Source organism: Epinephelus moara, chromosome 17 (assembly GCF_006386435.1).
Source record: "Epinephelus moara isolate mb chromosome 17, YSFRI_EMoa_1.0, whole genome shotgun sequence".
Lineage (NCBI taxonomy): Eukaryota > Metazoa > Chordata > Actinopteri > Perciformes > Serranidae > Epinephelus > Epinephelus moara.
In genome coordinates, this window is record NC_065522.1 from 9,357,042 (window position 1) to 9,378,724 (window position 21,683).

At 41.4% G+C, this 21,683-nt stretch overlaps 1 protein-coding gene across 1 annotated transcript in view; it reads left to right on the forward strand.

The window, feature by feature from the left end:
• LOC126404194 (neurexin-2-like) overlaps positions 1 to 21,683 on the forward strand; it is an 813,153-nt gene that overhangs the window by 442,841 nt on the left and 348,629 nt on the right. The window contains exons 16-17 of the mRNA XM_050067247.1: positions 5,958 to 6,131; positions 14,148 to 14,267. Coding sequence (XP_049923204.1) covers positions 5,958 to 6,131; positions 14,148 to 14,267 — 294 coding nt within the window. The remainder of the gene's footprint in view (positions 1 to 5,957; positions 6,132 to 14,147; positions 14,268 to 21,683) is intronic.

Consider the following 21,683-nt stretch of genomic DNA (forward strand, 5'->3'; position numbering starts at 1 on the left):
TGTTTACAGGTTTGTCTCCCTCACTTAGCTGCCTACATTGAGAGCGAGCCTTTGAAAATGTATTACACCACCTGTGGTTACAATAGAGCTGCGAGAGAGTGAGCGAGCATGCACCTGTTAGTGAAAACATGCCACTACAGTATCAAATAATTACGGGTTTAGTTGCCTTCAGTCTTTTTTTTCCACGCAGAATTCAAAACATTTCTTGCTATAGCATTTGCTTTCAGATACACTCGCAACCAAAACACAATGTAATTATACAACTTATGATTTAGCATCAGCAATTAACACGCAAGCAGCAACAACATTTATTCTCTTCACCAATCGTATTGTTGTGGCGTCTTTGCAGATCGGAGCGCCTCTGTAATTAGCAATCACACAATCCCTGCATCTTCCTGCTGGCTGCCATTGTCCCAGCCCCTGCCTATAACACACAGCGCCACCGTCTAACAGCCATTCATTTGCACAGCCCGCAGCATATGTGTGTGTGTGTGCGTTTGCATGTGTTCTTGTGTTTCTCATCAGCAATCATTCAATCTTTGTCAATTAGAGCCAGCATGAGAGCGAAGCAACACAAGCGACAGAGAGAGGAGAGAGTGAGGACTTGAGAGGGAGGCAGAGATTGTTAATAGAGCATTTAATGAAAGTTAATGGTCGGCTTTGTGTTCGCCAGGGAATTGGTAAGAGGGAGCTGATTATTGTTTGGAGATGAGACCGGGCATTGTGCATTCATGGCCTGTTCTCATGATCAAACTTGCCTTAATGATGGATATAAATAATGTATATCACAGTATTGCTAGATATGGAGAAAGACTGCAATACCATCACTTCACTTGGGAGCCAATTACAGGCGAGGATGAAATACAGGTCTTGCCTTGAGCTGACAAGGTGTACTGACCGAATAAAATTAATAGGCTAACCACTGCTATTAGATTTAAACATCTACAAAAAAGTAAACTTTTCCATGATAGAAAAATCCCAAACTCCATTATTTTGCCACAGCAGCTGAAGCCTTTTAAACACTATTTTTGGATGTTGAGATGGGAGTCATGGGTCTTACACCCATGACATTCATTCCCCTTGCAGATAACTCAAATATAATGAAAACAGTGAAATTGGAGCTATGAGGTTTTTCTGTTGTCGGGTAGTTTTTTCTGGCCAAATAATATATATATAACACAGCCAAGGGATGTGCACATTGCACCTCTGTGAAAGTAAACTTCCAAGGTATCAAAAAAATGACTAATATTTTCCAGTCAGCGCTTCTGTTTGCTAGAAATCAAAGAACAAGTTGTGAGCAGCTGCTGTGGTTCCTAAGGTCATCCACCCAGCTCCCACATGACTCACAGATCAAATTTGCGGATCAGCAAAACGGGATATATGAGGTTTACACACTGTGGAAGACAAATGAAACCATCATCACAGAGATATAGTATATTTCATTTCAAAACCCTCGGAAAACCCTGATTGTCCAGTGCAAATGTTAAGCCAATGTGCTCCTCCAGATTGCGCTGTCAGAGCCTCTCCAGGGTCCCATATCATAGCATCCCAACTTCCTCCCATCGGCCCCTGAGAGGTCATTATGGTAACCATAGAGATGTGGAGGTGGTGGTCTCTGGCGATGTCTGGGAGGCTGTAATTGGTCCCGTCTTGTCGATCGCTCTGAGCTCTTCAGCAGCACAGGCATTCATCACTGCTGGGACAGCAGAGCCAGACTACGACACAGTTTCTGTCTGGGAGGAAAATGGTTACTCATCGGTCTAACCTGCCCACAATAGAACAGCTCCAAAGACTATGAGCCAAAAAACATAGATCAAGTTGTATAAATGGCAAAAACCCATCTTATAGCACCTTCAGATATCAGTCTTGTCCATATTAGTGAAGTATAGCTTCAAAAAATATCAGCACACAAGCACTAAGCTACTGTGTATAAACACTCAAAATATTCTGTCCTTAGTAAGTTTTGTGAAATACTGAACTAACACCATCATTGTGGAATAAAACACTGCTGCTAAAAGATAAATCAGCATGTCATATTAAAACACCTTTAAATGTTATTTACTAGATACCTTAGTGGAAAAACAACCTTGAGGAGTTTTTTTCTGTCCACAAATGTAAACATGGTCTGTGTACAAAAATATCATCTGCTTTTATCTTCTTCTTTTTTTTTTTTTAATGTTGTGAAATAAAATCGCTTTACACTATAAATAGACAATAAATAGTACATAGAAAGTTTGTGTTGGGTCTCTCAGCTGCATGAAAGGCACAGATCAGGTTTTTTGAAGTGGGACTGTTTGAGATGCTTATCTATAGTCAGTGTATAACACGCAGTAGATGGTTAGCGTGCTCCCTGTTTGGAGGAACAGATGAAACTACCACCCCAGAAGCTCAGAGATGCATTGCTGTAGATGAGGGTCAGCAGCAAAACATGTCTTGGTCATTCAAAAAAAAATCAATACTTACCTAAAAAATCAATATCAATCTAAGTGATTGCTATATTTATTATATTTCCACTGCTTTACCTTGCTGTCAGATGATTCTTTCAATTAGCACTCCTTTCTCAACAGTGTAACTTCCACATTCCTACACAAAAAAGCCCAATTGTTGCTGTGCAATCTTGGGCACTTGGGTCACAAAGAAATGAAAACAGCTGTGCCCAGTTGCAGTGACTTTTGCACCTTGACATTTGCAGTGAACATTTCTCTCAGACGATTGTGTCAAACCACCAACAAGTAAGCAACAGAGACACTTGCTGAAGAGCACTGCTGTACCCGACCAGTAGCTAACATTACGCTAAACACCTACAAGTATATAAGTTTACTTACCAAACAACCAGTTAAGTGTGAATCACTGGCATCTTCTGATTAAGAAACCTCCATCTGCTGTATGTAATACACTGACTACAGATAAGTATCTCATACAGCCCCACTTCGAAAACCCTGAGCTATCCCTTTAAATCATGTATGTAGCACCACTGGGATAACTACCGGTATGAATCTGTGGATTTCTCCAATGCTAACTTGACTGCTAGCTGGTTTAAGATGTTTAGAGCTGGAATCTCTGCAGTAAACATCTCTCTAGCGGCGCTGCAGCTGCGTCGCATTTAAAAACAAGGTGGATAAGCTGTAAAAGTATGCTGCAGTACAAACTGTTCATGGCCCAAATGAACAAGGAAGTCAGAACTTTACCCAAAGAAATCTGTAATTCAGATGAAAGTATTCAACTCCAAACTGAGCACAATGAGTGGGTGTGTGTATGCATTCTGCATATTTATTCAGCTCCTGTCGTCTTTACTCCACTGAAAGAAAACAAAACTTACATGACTAATTTTTACATTACATCTGGCACAGCCCTCACTCTTCTCTCGTCTACCCCAGTTATGCAGTCAGCCAGTGGAATCTCAAACACGCTGTTGACTCCTGCAGGAAACGCGCGGTTTGTTCTTTGGAGATTAACTCCATACCGATAATTTCATATTTGCTAAATGGTTCTTTACAGCCGCGATTTCAGGACATCAGTCAGCCGGACAGCTAATGAATTCGTCGTATTGATTGTAATGCCCGGGAGCCCCAGCTGGGAAATATGAAGTGTCAAGTGCTCATTAATTCTAGAGAGAAGTTGGCAAACATCATTGACTCATTCCATTACACAAAGTCCACATATAATTGACCTCGTGGCTCATTGCTTCTCAGAGTGCTAAAGTTGAAAGTTCTGGTTTTCAGCTGTGAAAATGATTTTTATTATTTATTTTTTCCGAGTCAGAAGCTTTTCCGATGGCCCCATCTTTGTAGCAGGATCTCCCCCATGTGTGAAAAGATTTTGCTGGATGCTCATTTTATGCCTTCTTAAAGATAAAGTAGGAGTTTTGATGACGAGAAACGCCCGAAGCATTTCAAACCGTGTTTATTCATATGCACCTACATCAAAGGCCTCTTTGTGCTTTTCATAATTTCACTTGGCATTTTCTCCATAACTCCACAGAACAGAAGAAAAGAGAAAGAAAGAGAGACAGAGTGAGAGAGAGAGCAATTTGGCTTAAGAGTGGATGGATATTTCCTTTTATGTTGTAATGTAAAGAGACCTTAATTGTGCTTGAGCACTGAGATATCCCAGAGCTTTCACACATTCGGCTTCCTTCGTGAGAAAGTGCTGCTGTGTATGTTCTGATCTCCTCCCAGAAGACTATATGGACAGGCTCACGCAATAAATCTTTCCAAGCATCAGATGTAAAGCATCAAATGCCATTCCCAATGCTTCTCACTTGATGCTGTGCAACCCATTCCTGTCAACAGTCTTTAAATCATGCAATCATCAAAACATGTTGTTAGCGCCTCTGCAATGAGGAGCATTTTGTCAGGGGACGTCTCTCAGGAGCACACCTCCAAACAGTCACACTGCTTGGCTTTAAAATGTCATTTCTCTGTCTCTTGGTGACAGTAATGTTTACTGTCTGATACCTGCACACACACACACACACATACACAGTTTTCACAGCGCATCAGCAGCAAACTAATTCACAGGAACCCCATATACCCACAAATGGGTCAGAGACTTGCTCATTCAGCCTTTAACAACAGCCGCACTAAGGAGACATTTCACATTGAGCACATGAATCACAGACAGTGTTGTTTGCTGTGTTAACCATCAAAAAGATATCTAGTGTTGTAATTAATTAGTCAGTGTGATCCCGCCCTTGTCCCTTTGTTGACTGGCACTCTTCTCTTCTCTGTAGAGTACATTGAAGTTCATGTTATTTGCATGTTATTTAATATTTGAACATTGAGTGTTTATACATGAAAAGGCACATTGTGGCATCTTGTACTCGATTGTTCAGCAGTATGTAAATGACAAACGTGTTTCCCTGCAATTACCACAACCTGCTTGAGAGTTTTGAATTGTAACCAGCATGTGAAGGTTTATGACTTGACTTTTTTGACTGGGGAAAAAAAAACAAAAAAAAAACCCTTGGATGTTGGAGTAGATTGCTGCTCAATCAGGGAGAGTGAAAACAGGTTTGCCTCGTTAGTTTCTCTTAGCAGGGAGGGGCTGGACCCTGTTAAGATGTAAGATGGTAGGTGAGGTCGTCCTGCAGGAAATTACATTAGCTTACATTTGGTGTGCTCATCGGAGAGTATTTGTGCTCATAGATCATTTGTGGCGCCAGCAGGAACTGAGAAATCTTACTATCATGCAATTTTTCCGTTTGATTTTGATGCTCCGTTCAGCCCACCCTACCTGGGCAGGTGGTAGGTTCCAATTCGGTGAGGCTGTTCACTGCAGTAGGAGGGAAAGAAGAGGTGGCAGCTTAATATGAGGTTGCAGCTTCCCTCAGTTTTTGCAAGTTTTATTAAATTTCCAGGGTTTAATTTTTCCTCTGTTTCAGTAAACTTTTGCTTCTGCAGCATCCAGTGCAGAGCAACATCATCCCTTTATCTGGGGTGGCGGTGCTACACCTACAATGAAGTATGTGTTGTTCAGATTTGAGATTTGTGTCATTGTGTTTTCAGTGGCGAATTCAGATGATACTGCGTTGAATGATGCTGCAAATACAGTTGTTCAGTTTGTTGCTTGTCGAGCAATGGCCCATTCACAGTGGAGTATTTATTGGCAGAGCAATCCTGTGATTTACAGTATGTTACCTGCTTGCTTCAGCAGCAACAACAACAAAAGAATGAATTATACTTTGCAAGGATGGAAGGTGGAATATATTAGGAGCCCTTTATTGCTTCCTTCCACTAACATTTAAATTTTTGTTTGCTTTGATGTTAGATCATCTCACTATGAGTCGTTTCATCTGAGCCTGCTTAACACGGATATGCATATTAATGTCGTTTAAAGAAGTCTTAAATGAACGTCATTGTCTAAATAGGTTTAATTTGCTCTATTACAGTTCAGAATCAGTGTTGAAAAATGTTAAATCTTTCTCACAGGTGGTTCCTATGTGTGTGTTTTTTCAGGGGAGCTGTACATCGGTGGCGTGACGAAGAACATGTACAGCAATCTGCCCAAGCTGATCGCATCCCGGGACGGGTACCAGGGCTGCTTGGCCTCCGTGGACCTGAACGGGAGACTCCCCGACCTGATCGCAGATGCCCTCCACAGGGTGGGTCAGGTGGAACGAGGCTGCGATGGTGAGTCGGGGAAACAGATGTCCATCTCATACGGACTTTAACACGCAGTACCAATCAAATCAAAAGTAACAGTACTATTTAATACCTTTTGAAGATACCTTCCATAACTACTGACATCCATGTTAAAAAGTTCTTATCTCTCCTGTGAATCAACAGGGGAAATCAAATAACATTGATTTCAAGTGTTTGTGTTAACACACAGTGTGTAATCTGGTGTTCTTGCTATTAGTGACAGTTTCTCACAGAGACTGCCAACTTCCTGACAATTTCTCATTAAAGCTAGCTCAGTTTGAGAAGATTACAGATAATTATAAAGAGAACAAGTCAAAAGTTGGATTGAGTGTTTTTTTTTTTTTTGTACAATTTAATGAATCTGTCATTTAGAGACAGAAATTGAAAACATCTCGTGTTTAATTGCTACATGTTTTCGACAGTGATGATATGTTTTAATTGTTACTTAGGAAGGTAAAAACATTATTTTCAAGGGATTTTAACACAGTACACAAGGACATTTTTACACACCACTGTGATTCTCTCCTTTAAATAGCCACTCAAGCCTTTTCTGTTTTTATTTACTCTCATAAATTCATGGCCTGATTACACACAAGACTGCCAATTGCACAGCACAGAGCTTTCAGTAAGGACACACCAGTGCAGTAATTCGGTGCATTTTTTTCCGTGGCTGTTATTCCCTGATTTACACCAGTAACCGCGCCCAGATTCCCTCAGCTATGGGCAGTCTTTACAATCTAAGCCCCTGTCCTCTGTATATCCTCTCTATTGCCCTATAAAACCTGCATGAGGGAGGTATCTCTCTCCTCTAATGTTATTGTCAGTGTGGCTAATCTCAGCAACACCCCACCCTCATTGGCTTCCCTCATCAATCTTGCATTTGTTGTGTTTTTACCTCTGCTGTGCGCAGTTCGCCACCATGTCTCGGGCTGCATGGCTCCTGTGCCGGGTAGTTAATCCTGAGTATAACAGTGGATTTTGGCTACAGCATTTCCCCTTCCGCACACCCCACATTTTACACTCCCCCGCCACCACATCTCAATGGCGTGCTGAGTGTCGGGGAGCACAGACTTGATTTCCCTGAGGGCTGCACTGGCCGACTCGTTGCGGCACTGATCCAGCTTTTTTTTTCTTCTCCCCCTCAATCCCTAGCGCTGCTACTTCTGCCAGCCCGCCTTATTACCTGACTACAGTTATACACCACAATTACTTCGCTCAAAACACTGTTTAAAACTGCATTAAGCTATCATATTGACTCCCCCAGGCATCCAACATGGATGCTAATATTAGTTAATGATTGGAGGTTCCAGGGAGCTGCACAGCTGTAATTGACCAGTTTTGGAAGTGTGGACCTTTATGACAAATAATAGTATACCTAGACCTGAGGCTGTTGCAAATCCATGTATCCCTTTGCTGATATTACAGGAATACATCAAAAACACTTTTGACTACCTATCTAATCCACTGTAATCAAATTCAGACTAGTATTCCTCACCATGTAGCAGTGAAGCCAGACACTTATATCAAATCAGTAAAATTACGACTTTATATTTAATATTTTTGATTGATCTTCTCTAGCAACTACAGCTCAGACCCAATCTCATATTTCCTGGTTGACTAATGCAAAAGTAATGAAGAGGACTTTTCTAAAATGCAGTGTTGTCCTGGGTATGGATCACCGCCAGAATCCTGACCGACTTGGTTCTGAGGTTATTGTTAGCTGGTGGACTGGGGATGCGGAGTGGTCAGAGGTGGCTGCTGGTCCGGTCTCGGTAGACTTAAGGCCAAGCAAAGGGCAGAACAGTGAGCTTGTTCTTGTAGCTCTGTGCTGACTCGGCGGATCACAATAACACAGAATAAGACGGGGGAAAACAAAGGAGATGGGGAGAGTTGAAGTGCAGGTATATTAACAGTGTTGCTGACTCACTGTAGCTCAAGAGTAGTTCAACAAGGAAATAAGGCCAAAGAATGGAGGAAAAACATCTTTATGGCAGAAATCATTAGTAGGTCATCAGTAGTTGGAGTATGCATATATTAATTATATCTGCAGGTCCTTAAAATGTCTTAAAATGTCTTAAATTAATTTAAAATATAAGACCCTGACACACTAAGCCAACAATCATCCGTCGGTTTACGCTAGGCTGTTGGTTGGCATCTGTCGCCTGTTGCGGTGTGTCCCATATTGTAAGCCCTCGTAGCCCTTGTCGGCTTTTATTCAGCTGATTCAGCATGTTGAATTAGCATTGGAGATGGCAGAGCCTGTTGTTAAATTAAATCACTTTGATTGGCAGTTCAGCTCAGTGCACTAGAAGATAAATGTAAGTGAGGAAAGTAAACAAGCAGCAAAAGTCAAGATGGTGTAAGATCAACACAAACTTGTTGTTTATCTTCAGCCAATGCGTTCTTAACAGAAACATGTTGTGATGGATTGTGTTGTTTACTGGGTCACGGCACATATCCTTTGTTAATTCAATATCAGTTTGTGTTGGTAATATGCTAACTGGCTATGTAGCATCTTGTTGGTCTTACAGTTTCCCTTTTGTAATGACAAATACACATGGCCGCCGACTGCTGGTATGGAGAGTTATTTTCTCTAATGCAGGTGCAGAAACTACATGCTAGTTGGCTGTCGGCTGTAGTCTTTGCAGTGTGTTGAGTTTCAACTTTTTGGCTGAGACACAGGCGCCTGGAGGCGAGACGACTGTTGGCCTTCGTTGCCACCAGTCCTTTGTTGTCGCTTAGTCACGAAATAGTTCTAAATTTGAATTTGTGAGATTTATCCACTTTCATTCATTCACTGTAATAATTATATTCTTAAATAAAACCTTCCTCTGCATGGGACCACATATATATTACTTAACATTTATATTTAACTGCAGTGCTTGAATAAGAAAAATATGATTTGTCCAAAGATAAATCTTATATTTGATTAAAAATACTTAAAGGTGTTTTGAGGTGATTAAAAGAAATTGCAGGAGAAGAAGTCCACAGGAGACATTGATGGATTACACACAGTATTTAATGAAAGGTGGATTGAGGAAAATCACAGTTAAACATATCGAGTGTAACACAGTGTATGCCATCCAGAGATTCTGAGAGTGTCCTTGTCTAAACCTTGTATGTAACCTTAACTTTTCTCGAGAATCACTCTATGTTCCTGAATGAGGGTATTCTGTACCAATCTATGAATGTGTGAAGATTCTATTGTACACTGACTTTCAAGAAAAAAAGTATGCCCACCTAAGGCCAGGTTCAGACCAAAGATTGGAGACGAGACAAGTTGACAAGCTACAGTGTCTGGTCATTTTGACTTGACCAGCAGACTTCACTACAAGCCAATTGGCAGGTAACATACTTTACGTTTAAAACCAGCAGACTGGCCAGTTCACACCGCTGCAACTTTTCTCTGCAACGTTGTAAAATGGTTCCATCATGTCGCAAATGCTTGGTCTACACTGGGCTTTAGTCTGGTGAGTCCGGGGCACAGGGCAACCTTTCTTCAACCTGGGTTGCTATAGTAACAGAGCCAGCCAGCACCCCTCTATCTGGGCAGCTGTGCTCCCTCCATCAGTTGGGAGACCACAGATGAAACATAGCTCCAACAGAGGTCGAGTAGCCTGACCTCATGGCCTCTTTCAAGCCTGTTGCTGACCCGACCATCCTGACCATTACCCTAAGCTTAGCTGTCACACATTACATTCAGCTGACTCAGAATGAGGGTTTCAGTACAGCAAAAAAAGCATTAAAGTGTCTAGCAGCTTTAGGTACCCTGATATTTGTAGTAGCAGAGTTTAGATCCAAAATTAAAACATGACTTAAAAGTAAAAAAACACCAATAAAAAAATGTAAGCTTCCTTCAAACAAGTATTTTATTATGAACTGAGAGCTTAGCTGACTCTGTAGTTGAGCACTCTGGCCTACTCTACACTGCTAAAATGTGAGCAGATGTTCCAGTTGTAACCCAGCTGTTAGTCGTAGATGCAGGTGACAGCAGCGAGGGAGTGGAGATGTGTGTTCACTTTGGGTTTCACAGTGACGTTAAGCTTATTGGCTCCCTATATCGTGCGAGATTTCCCTGAGCATTTGGAGCAAACACAGCAGATGGATTTTTATGCCCCAACAAACACGAGGCACCTAATAACAGGTTCTCAGGCAGCCATGGAAAGGTAGCGTTTGGCCGATCAATACTTGAAGGGAGAGTGAGGAAGCAATTATATGACTTGGTTATTAATTATGACAATATTCTTAATTAGCTCCTCAAGGGACCCTTTTATTAGCGAATAATTAATGGGGCAATTAGTGTGGTTAGGATATACTTACAGAGCCCATAGAAAGGAAATGACGTTGAATTTAAGTGGACATTTTGCAGCAGAAAGTAAAATCTCTCGTAGATCAGTGATTTATTTATTTTTATTTTTTATTATTTATTGCCTGAAGGTTTAGGGGGGTGGTTTTTAATTGGGCCATTTGTAAATGGCACAGTGAGATGTCTGTTTATCTATGCAGAAACAAATTAGTCTGGCACTGAACCATGGTTCTTTGGAAATGTTTGTGTTTAATTGAGATTTTAATGAGAATCCCCACCACCACCGACACCAATGCGACAGCTACCGCACATCCTTATTTTTAGAACTTCTCTCTTGCCTTAGACTTGATCTGCATCCTAATCTTATCTTTCATTCAGCTTCATTCCCATCTAATGTTGAGAACAATTACTTGAAATCGGGTTTTGTTGGGCGAAAAACTAATGAAGATCTTATCTACTTTCGTTTCCATCAGACATATTAGCTTCTAATAATAGAGGCAACAAAGGCATACACTTGGTAAATTATTTTCCATATCATGTCAGTTTATGTGACAATGCCTGCTGGGTCAGTGGAATGTATAATCTGATGTGGCAATATGATTTTTGAAAGCAGACTGTCACATTACCAATCTGAATAAGTGGCTGGAATTCCACAGAGAAATTACAACGCTGGAGTTTCTAATTGACAATTTAAATGTCTCTAGCCATTCATGACAGTGGGTGGGATCATCAGGAGACAGCATCCCGCAAAACACACACACACACACACACACACGCACATCACACACAGATATAATGGAGATGCTAAACAAGAACTGACTCCACCACCAACACTAATTTCCAATGCAAATGTGCCCCTTGCACGGCAATTACTCCGGGTTTCAACCTTGAATTGATGTCAAATTGAATCTGAATACATTTTTAAGCAACATAAATCAAATCAATGTTAGGCTGTGAGTGAGGAGCTACTGTATTTGGATGCAGTCGTTGGGCCTTTCAACGCAAATACACATATACACCACTTCTATATCAATTTTTCATCATGTGTTACCTTAAATTCGTGAAAACTTTATTTATATCTTGTGCCTCCACAGTGAGTGAAGAATCCAAAAAAAACAACATGCATTTTCGCTGAAACTTTAGAACAAACAGTTTCACACGTGGACAGCAGTGTGCCTGGGTTTTAAACTCTGCTTACGCAGAGCTAGAACATACGTACACGCCCAGGCATGCTCAATGCATGTCCTACATAGGCAGAATTGCTTTATATTGTAACATTGAGCAAATTGCATGTGTTTGGTAAGTACTGAGCATATGATTGGATAAATGAGACTAGGATTATACTGTACAAGTTGTGTGAGAGTTTGTAAATGAATATTTTGACGTAGTCTTGCTGTTGTGAAATGCCAACCCTGAGTATTTCAGTTCATGAAGAATGTTGATCTGTGGAGACAAGCGAGAGAAACAAAGTTTTCCCCACTAATTCAAGATAACAAGCACTGAGTAACTGATATACAAATGGTCATTTTGTAGACAAAGTATTTCTTTAATCTAGTAGCCAGGTCCCCATGTGAACATTACAATGGGTTTTCTTGCTGTAATCATTCCTCCTGTACATACTGGCTATTAAGAGATCCCTTCCTAATGTACTTTTAATGGAAGTGATGGAGGACAAAGTCCAGTCCTTGTTTTGTGCAGAAATGTATTCAGAGGTTTACCTGAAGCTTGCATTAAGATATTCTTGATATATCAGCTTATGAAGTTCATATGGCTAATGGATTAATAACCACTTGCCTAATTACACATCCAGCAGAAAAGGAGCAGCATGAGTCTCAGTGCCTCACAAACATAAATTCATGTTTCTCACAGTGAGCTGGAGGCAGCTGAATGTGTTAATTCTATGTGGGATTTACGGTACTAGTAGTAGAAAACCTTTCACAGTACAGCGGTTGCTTGAATGTAAATATCCAACAAGTTGTCCAACCTTTACGATCAAATACGTCCTATGTTCCTACTTTCTAATGGCTGAAATACACTGGGTATGGACACAGTGTGACACATCTGCTGTAGCATGCCCACATCAGAGCGCCTCCATTATAGTCAACTGAACTGTTAACTGACCATGGAAGCCACACATGCATGTGCAGGCATCACGCTGCTCAACGCTATTTTTACATGGCTAGTCTATTTTGATGCCTCTGCACTGGTGATAGCTGTGACCAAAAGCATTATGTTTTTGGGTTGTCCGTCCCATTCTCATAAATGCAATATCTCAAGAACACCTTGAGGGACCTTTTTTCAATTATCCACTTGGATTCAAGTATAAACTGATTAGAATTTGGTGGTCAAAGGTCAAAGCCACTGTGACCTTGTATATCTCATTCTGTGAACGTGATATCTCAAGAGTTCATTATGGGAATTTCTTCACAATGGGTATTGACGTCCATTTGGACTCAGCAATGAACTGATAAGAATTTGGTGGTCAAAGGTCATTGTGACTTCACAAAACATGTTTTTTCTCCAAAACTCAAGAATTCATACACTAATTATAACACAATTTCACATAAATGTCTGATAGGATATCCAAAAGGTCAATGGTCGACTTCACTGTGACATCATGATGTTCTTCAAAAACACTTTCCTGGCCATTATTCACTGTCATATCTCAGGAACAGAAGGGGAGACATTTGGTCAGATACGGAATCGGTGACTCTTATCTTGGGTGTCCACCTTGAAACTATACCGACTGTATAGATCCTCTGTGCTGAAGTGGTACTGGTGTGTGAAGCATTCATGTTTTCACAGAGATAGATGTAAACTGTAAGTGGTAAGTCATTCTAGTTTTCCCTGTATGCGTGGCTCTGCGGCCCTCCAACAGGTAAAAACTACATAGAATTCTGTAAAAAAATTTGTAAAGTCTGTTTAAAAATGACTCAAATGAATACCTCATTATGCAAGAGGCAAAGTGAAGCAGCAGAGCATCCTTTTGGGTGTTATTACATTTAACATTTAAATGAATCAATCAAATCAATGCATCCTGTGGTGAAAATAATCAAGTTAATTAATTCAGAACCAGTTAATATAGGCTGTACTTTAAACCCTGCATAACCAACTGCATTACCACCTGGCAAACTCAATATGGACACAGTGAAGATAGCAGCAACCATACACTACAAAGACAGAGTCTGTGTAGCAGGTAGATACTCACTCCACCTGGCTCGGGGGGGCGGGGTCCTCTGGCAATTTTTTTTGAAGTTTTTGAAATAAAAATCTTTTGTTACTGTCATGGTTTTATAGGGGGGGTGCCTTATACACAACATACATATTGAGGGTGTTGTGTCCCCTGTGCCCCTCGCCCATCCATCCACCCGCCTCCTCCCGACAAGGACTTTTGTTCCCGTCTTAATTACTATGGCCACTAGAGGTCACTGCCTAGCTAACAATAAACATATATTTGGGTTGTAAAAAGCTTTTTGTACAAACAACCTATTAGGTTATTTTCTGGGGAAGAACAATCTCTAAATATCATATATTGTTAAATAGAATTCTTGAGCTGTTATTTACAAAAGAAGTGGACCGCCAGCAGAGCTTCCCTGCGTCAGCTGAAAATGCTTTAGATACTACAACCTCATTAGTAAGCCCTGTGCATCATTTGTGGTCCTCCTCATGAATTTCATATGTTCTGGTTTTGCCCTCAGGACCCAGTACCACCTGTACGGAGGAGTCTTGCTACCATCAGGGGGTGTGTCTCCAGCAGTGGGAGGGCTTCACCTGCGACTGCACCATGACGTCCTATGGAGGTTCATTCTGCAACGACCGTAAGTGAAACTTTTCAAGCTGACTGCCATGGTTTGAGTGTGTGTGACTGCAGTGAGTGGTGCAGGTGGAGCTGTTGATAGATTGATAGCTCGTGATAGGACTTACAGTTATTGAACTGCACAGGGAACTTTGCAGTTCTGCTGTTTAAGTGGCGCCGAGAGGCCGCTGTTCCCTCCTCAATGGTTTGAGGAAAACTTGTTAACGCACTACAGCCGACGAGTGAAATATTAAAATCAAAATATTAGTTGGCAAGGCTTCATTACCTCAATTCAGCAGGGCCATACAGATTGTGCTACACTGAACATTCACTCCTCTATTCTCGTTCTATTACTCGCACGTCTTTCATTGTAACACCTCACATTGCACAAGTCAGAGTCCACTGTGGGATTGGCGCCTTGGCTCCGGAGGCACCGCTAGCACATGCTGTGAGGAGAAACGGTGATTAAAGTCTTGTGTCCCAGCCATGTGGTCACCTGCTGGGTGGCTGGCAGCAAGGGGGTTCAGAAAGGAGAGTATTGAGAGAGGGCCAAAAAGATTTATCCTAGGTGTGTTGTTTATCTTATTGATTTAAGTGTTAATTTGTTTTAGGTCAACACTCTGTATTTGATGTAATGTGATTGTGGCCACTGCTTTTTACTGAGTGTCCACTGAAGCTACATTTTACATGCTTGCGTAGATGTGAACTAGCTATCTAGCTAACTGGCTACTGTAAAGACCGGAAGTGTTCAGGTGAAACTGCACTGGACTGCGTATGACAACATAAAATTTGATAAGATGGCTATTTTTTGCAGTGTTTAAGAATTCAGCCCGGTAACATGAAGCTTAAGTACAATTAGCATTCAGCACTCCTCACAGGCTTGATTTAAACAGGGGCAGAGGCAGGGTGACAGGCTAATAGACTTGTTTGCATAAGTCTTTGTTTGCTTATTAAGTGGTGGGCGCTGAGTTAAGCTGTATCACCCTCACCTTCGTCTCTATTTTTGTAAACCACCCTATGTTACATTCGTGATGGAGTTTATCTTTGATTGTTGTTATGTCGGTTGCCGTGTTAGCGAGACAGAATATGATTGGGCATGACAGTAAGGGGATGATTAGCAAGGTGCTCCTTTGGCTCTTGGAAGACTCCAGCAAGGAGAAGGCGATAATAACTGCTCTGTCGGCGTGACAGCCATGCCGAGATAAGCAGGAGAGATCCCCTCGCTCCTTGAGAGAGGAGAGCAAATGATGAAGAGAGCAGAGGGGTGCTGATTCCTGCATTCGAGTTGTTGCCTGTGGGGAGCGTTGGCTGTTTTACTGTGCTGGCTTCAAAGATGACAGGAACTGTGTGGCACCAGGGAGCAAGCCAACATGTGTTCTGTGGAGAGACCAAGGGTGTGTGTCTGATTTGTGAGAGTGTGTGGAGTGGAGGGGAAGGACCTCACCAGCAGCCTGAACAAAGATATTGTATGACTGCAGAGCCAAAATGAAGCATTTAAATTACTATCTGTCTGCAATACAGGCAGTCTTGTTAAGCAGTCAGTTCTAAATTAGGTCAAACTTCATGAAAATCTCCCACACATGAGAGCATCAGTAGTGGGTACCTTTACATGCACACTAATTCCACTATTACTCAGAATATGACAGTAATCCAAATTCGATATCGGTCATGTAAACAGAGTACTCTGTTTGGATATTCCAAATTAGGCCTTATTCTAAATGAAGCATTTTCCTGATTAAGATGTGGGATATGCTGGCATGTTCAGGTTGTAATACCATTCTGTGGTCACGTATACAGCAAATAAGGAATATGTTATATATATTATATAATCGGTTGTTTAAAGGAAAATATTGCTGATGTTTTCACAGACACATAAAATAGATAGAGAGGGAATTATGATATATTATATGGTTAAAAAAAACAAACAGATCTTTTAAGTGTTTTTGGGTGAACAAACATTATAAAAGGTTGTTTAATAAATGTTTATGATTGCATCTGTGCTAATTCAAAGGTAGTGTCATGAAGGACTGAATGACTTCATATCAGTTCAGTTTTTTATCTATAATGATTTCTGTGTTTCCCTGGCACGAAAGGGGGGATAAATAACTGCAAAAACAAACAAACAAACAGAAAAAAACAACAACAAAAAACATGGGTATCGGTATCGGTCCAGAGTTTCACAAACGGTGCATCCCTGCCATTTAAACAGCTCAGTAGGGATAACGAATTTATCAAAGAAAAGGGCATATTTTGTGCATGTAAATGTTATCAATGAAACTAGCTTATTATTGTTTTTGTACTAAAGGTTCATTGGCAGCTGTTTAAAGTCCACTCCCTCCCTCACTCTGTGTCTTTTTGCAATGTTTTCTCAGTGAGGGATTGCCATACTACAGTATAACACATTGGCAGTATTTGAGAGAACGGTCAGAACCTCTAACTTGCTGATGGCACATTTGTGGAGAATTAATTTTACATCTCACCGAGGCCAATTAGAAAATAAGCCTGCGAGGGCAAACTGCTGTCAAAACTCATTTAAAATGTAGTGTCTAACACTGTGATATTAATGTGTACATTACCTATACTTTTCCAAATGTGTTATACAACAGTTTGTCAGCCCCTTTCACAGTGTGCATGCATTGCTATAGCTGGTTTGTATTGCAGCAAATTCTTCCTTTACAGCAGCTGCACATCTTGAGGCCTGCCCTCTTCATCTTTGCCAGCTTGGAACTTTGAAAAACACATTTCACATCTCTTGACCTTGACAGCCCGCCCTGAGTTGAACTCTTGGCTCCTTGTCTTCATCGTCTTCTCTTTGTGTTTCCCGTTCTTCCCGCCACGCAAGCAGCTTATCCTTGAGCTTGTATCCTTAGGCTTTTTCTGGACTTGCGCAATCACCAAATCAACATTTATCTGAACATGCCAACCTTGGGGGAAATTTCCTTGAGCCTTCTCTGGAATCTCAAGGTAGGACCTAATTTGCGTATGAAAGCAATGCTCTGAGAAGGTGTTGCATCGTTTTTTTTGTTTTTCTAGTGGACACGGAAGACTTGCAGTGTTAACTCACAGCCCTATCATCAGGGTCTCTCTTTACTCCAGTGCAAAATAGCTCTCCCCTGTTCCCTGCCATGTGCCCTTGATTTGTCTTCCACATATCTGAAATGGACAGCTTTGAAATGGTATAATTCCTTGTCGAATTTCTTTCCGTAGCCACGGAAATCAAATAGCTTGTATCCTACTTTTCTGTGTCTGCACGCATAATGCGAATGAGACCGTGATAAACAGGTGTATGGGTTGCATCTCTTTGTAGCTTTACAAAGGGTGCGGATGCACGTCATCAAAAGAGGGGATGGAAATAGGGGCAGTAAAATGAATCACAAAGAGCCAGCCTGCCACGTGATCACACTCTTTATCTCCCACTCAGCAGTCATACTCTGGCAAATACAGTATAAACATACGGTGCACACACACACACACACACACACACACACACACACACCCCTTCTGTGTAACCTTCCAGGCACACACTAGTTCCCCACCTGTACTGTTTATGATGTTTCTCGCTTCCCTTTTAAAAAAAAAAATTTTAATTTTGCTTTCAAAGAAGAAGGAACGACTTGAATAGAGTGATTGCCGCTGCTTTTCATTCTCTGTGTGGAATAAGAAATTAGCATAATTATTCTCCCAATGTTGGTCACACTGCTGTTTGTGGATGGCCTTCCTAGGTGGCCGTGATAGACAAAGCATAGTGGAGTATAACTGGCATGTGTGTCCATGTGTGTGTGGACTAAACTGCTCTGTTAGAACATCAATAAGCCTGCTGAAGACGTATCCTAACATAGGAAACAGACAAACATATTTTCACCGGGGGGTGCTGCCATAAATGTGCATGCATGACAACGTATGTGCACGCGTTTAGGCAAGACAGCTGAGCCAACTGAAGACACCGTTCAAGACCAATAAAAGACAAAACCAGGTGCTTTTAGCAAGACTTTGGCAGCATTGTCAGCTGTGATTGTGCCACCAAAAGAGGGTATTTTAAGCCAAAACAAGATCTTTTTTTTTTTTACCATAACTAAGTGGATTTTGTGCATAAACATAAGCACATGTTAACCACAGCAAACATAAGTTTACGCAAAGTTTCAGCATAGCCGCTATATAATAACGTACAGTTGTTATATATCGATTGTGTGCAGAAATATACAGTTCAAACATTTATTCTGGCAACTAGGTTAAGGAGCTCAAGAAAACTGCTCAGACCTAGACTACATACATTAGTAGTTTAGTTAGTCCAAAGAATGCGCACTACCTCACCTCAGACACAATTTCACTCTGGTCTGCATGCGCCAAAATATCCAATATTTCCTTTGGAATGGTGTCGAACATCCAGTTGTCTCTTTGCTGAGGCCACTCACGTCCTCTGGGCAGATCATAATGTAACATCTGCTTGCCTGCCACTCAGTCCTTAGCTACTATAAAACTACATCCGAATGGATAAGCCCCTGCAGTGGAAGTCCCAAGATGTTTTATGGATTTAAAAAGCAGCTCCAAACTTTCCTGGCAAATTTCTGGTCTTTCTCAGCCGGTTCAGCATGTCTGTGCTAGCTTAGTTGACCCATTGGCTGACCCTGATCCTTACACTTTGACTTGGCGTGATGATGTTGCCACGTCAGATCGTCATATATTTTCCAACAGGCACCTCATTATATGTTGTTCAACGTTCAACACAAATGTGCAGATAGTCCATGATTTGTGGTAAAACAGGCAAATATTTACAGAGTGTTGTTCCACCCCTTGTCAATAGGGGGTTCTGCAGCCCTCAGTACACACCCTCCCGCATCTACATACAGCCATAATGTACACTAAGAGTGGAGTTTCACTTGGTAAACATTGTTCAATAGAGAAAAGCTTTAGTCTATTTTCCTCATTTTAAGCCCACTCATTTGTTTCACTCTGGGTGGAAAGGTTGTCAAAATTATTGACACCACAGTTATTATTTATGAATGCAGATTTACGGTTGAGTGGAGTAGATATTAAACAGAGAAAAGGTTCAATTGTGCAGCATTTTTCAACATCGATGTTTCATCCCAGATAAACTGAAGTGATTTGTCTTGTTATTACCTGTTGGACATCAGCCAATCATGCTGGCTGTGTGTGATGTGGTGAAGGTTAACTCTGTCCACAGCTACAGGAAACACTCTATCAAACTTGTGGTGAAAGGTATTGGTTGTCTTTGCATATTAGATTTCTTTAATTTTTTTTTTATCCGCATAATTGAATAGGAGGATGAGTCAATCGGCCTTAAGTAGCTGCTTACTAAAGCGTTCCATTAGCTCTGGCTTCAATGACTTTTAGTGTCACATAATTTACCCCTCTCTACTCTGCCAAGAATAAAAGCTATTTAATAATCAAACTCACTTAATGGTATAATTTATTGCATCTGAGAATCCTTAATTTTTTTTTTTTTTTTCACTGTCTCCTCATTGTTTCGAGCCCTCTCTAAAAGTCACACATTTTAGCGCCCAGAGGGGAGGGCAGGGGACAAAATAAAGTGTGACACATTGAGAAGTTGGCACTAAAACAGGATTATCCCGGGGTTATCCGCTCTGTTTGGTGGCGTTGATGAGGCCATGCTCAGGGCTACACTGAAGTGCGTTTCGTTCAGGCGTTATTTAAAGCACACTCCCATTTCCTTTCCCTCCCCTGTCTCATCAACAATTCAGATGTTTGTTTTTGAAGCTGCATTGTTATTGTTTTATGCAGTTGCCTTCTGGGCATCCACTAACAGTTAAGAAAGGGTCTGCTCAGTAGAGTTGTTATTTTCATAAATGGTATATTGAAGCTTTTTCAATTAGTTTTTACAGTTTAAAAAAAAGTAGACCATGTGCAAATGCATTTACCACAATACTGCAGTACACAGTGGTTCCTAAGTTGAACTGTATATTTTCTTACCTCCTAAATTCCTTGGTCCAGGAAACAATTTTTTAGAGCTGCCCTCTCTGAATTGAAACCAATTGCCTTCCCCTCATCCCCATGTCATACTGGACTGCAGTCTCCTTTTTTTCACTGACATTGCTTATTTATGAGTGTCCACCTGACATGGCAGATAAGAAAAGACACCATTGAGGAAACCCAGCAGCCTGATTGGCAGAAAGTTTGGATTAAAAGTGATCACCGTTGCCCAGGGTTAACGCTGTTGCCTTTTACTCGTGAATAAATGGACACTGCCTGCCGCTGACTCCTACTTGACGTTTGTCAAGTTTCTATGTAGCAATGCTGCTGAGCAGTGCAACAGTTCAAACTATGGTGGGTGGGCTTCTTTGTATATCTGAAGCAATTCAGAAGCTCAAATCCCAGCGGAGGAGCTCACATTTTGTTGGATGGTATTGTTTGCACCTCCTCAGTGACCCTTTCTGTTGGTCAGTTTGCTCTGACAGGCCTACCGCGCTGCACTCGGGGGAGGCTAATCCATGAAGCGTGGCTTTGAGGAAGGGGCTGGTACAAATAAAATGTGGCATTCCTCCTTCCCACACACAGTCTACTGACCTTGGCAGCCACATATAAACAAAAGTACTCTCCAACAGTGTTTAGTATCAAATGTATCCCTTTCCTAAAACAGCTTCTTCTTCTTCTTCTCTGTTCTCATTAGCAGCAGAAACATCTGGTGCTATTACACTGAAAAACACATCACTTGTAATTCAAACTGGAGGTTGTTGCACATACTGTACCACTATGTTCACGCACACAGACGCATTTAAGGCACAACAAATAGAAAAAAAGGCTGTCTTATAACCCTTCTTACATGCACACACACACACCAGAGAGAGCATTTGTTATTCAGCAGCAGCCTGCGGTGATTGACTGGTCTATTTGTCTCTGCGTAGCGTATAAGTGGGCCACTTGGTATTCTGCCTTATTCATCTGGAACCAACTCAGACAGAGATGCTGTGTAAGTGCGTGCGGTACGAGGGCTTTGTTTCTCTCTCTCTCTCTCTCTCTCTCTCTCTCTCTCTCTCTCTCTCTCTCTCTCTCTCTCTCTTTCTCCCTCTTGCGCACATTCTCTCGTTCTCTGTTTATGTGAGTGAGAGAGCAACGGAGAGAAAACAAGACGGAGAGGGAGATGCTGGGAGGAGCAGGCTGTGTCTGTGCAATTCTTTGTTTAACTGTGTGCATTCGCTGGGCGTTAGCACAGCACGTGCATGTGTACAATGAATCCAGCTGCCGGTGCATAGTGCTGTCAGGCATACTAATTGAGTGCAGAGTTCCAGTGTGTTTGCAGCAACAGCGCTGATTTCGATCCCCTCTCCCAATCTCTCATCTCTATTTCTTGTTTTCTCTATAACCGTCCCCACAGAAAAACACGAAAGCATCAACCAGTGGCCCTAATATGCTGCATGTTGAAGAGACTTAAAGGGATACACAGCTTTGTATCAGGCACTAT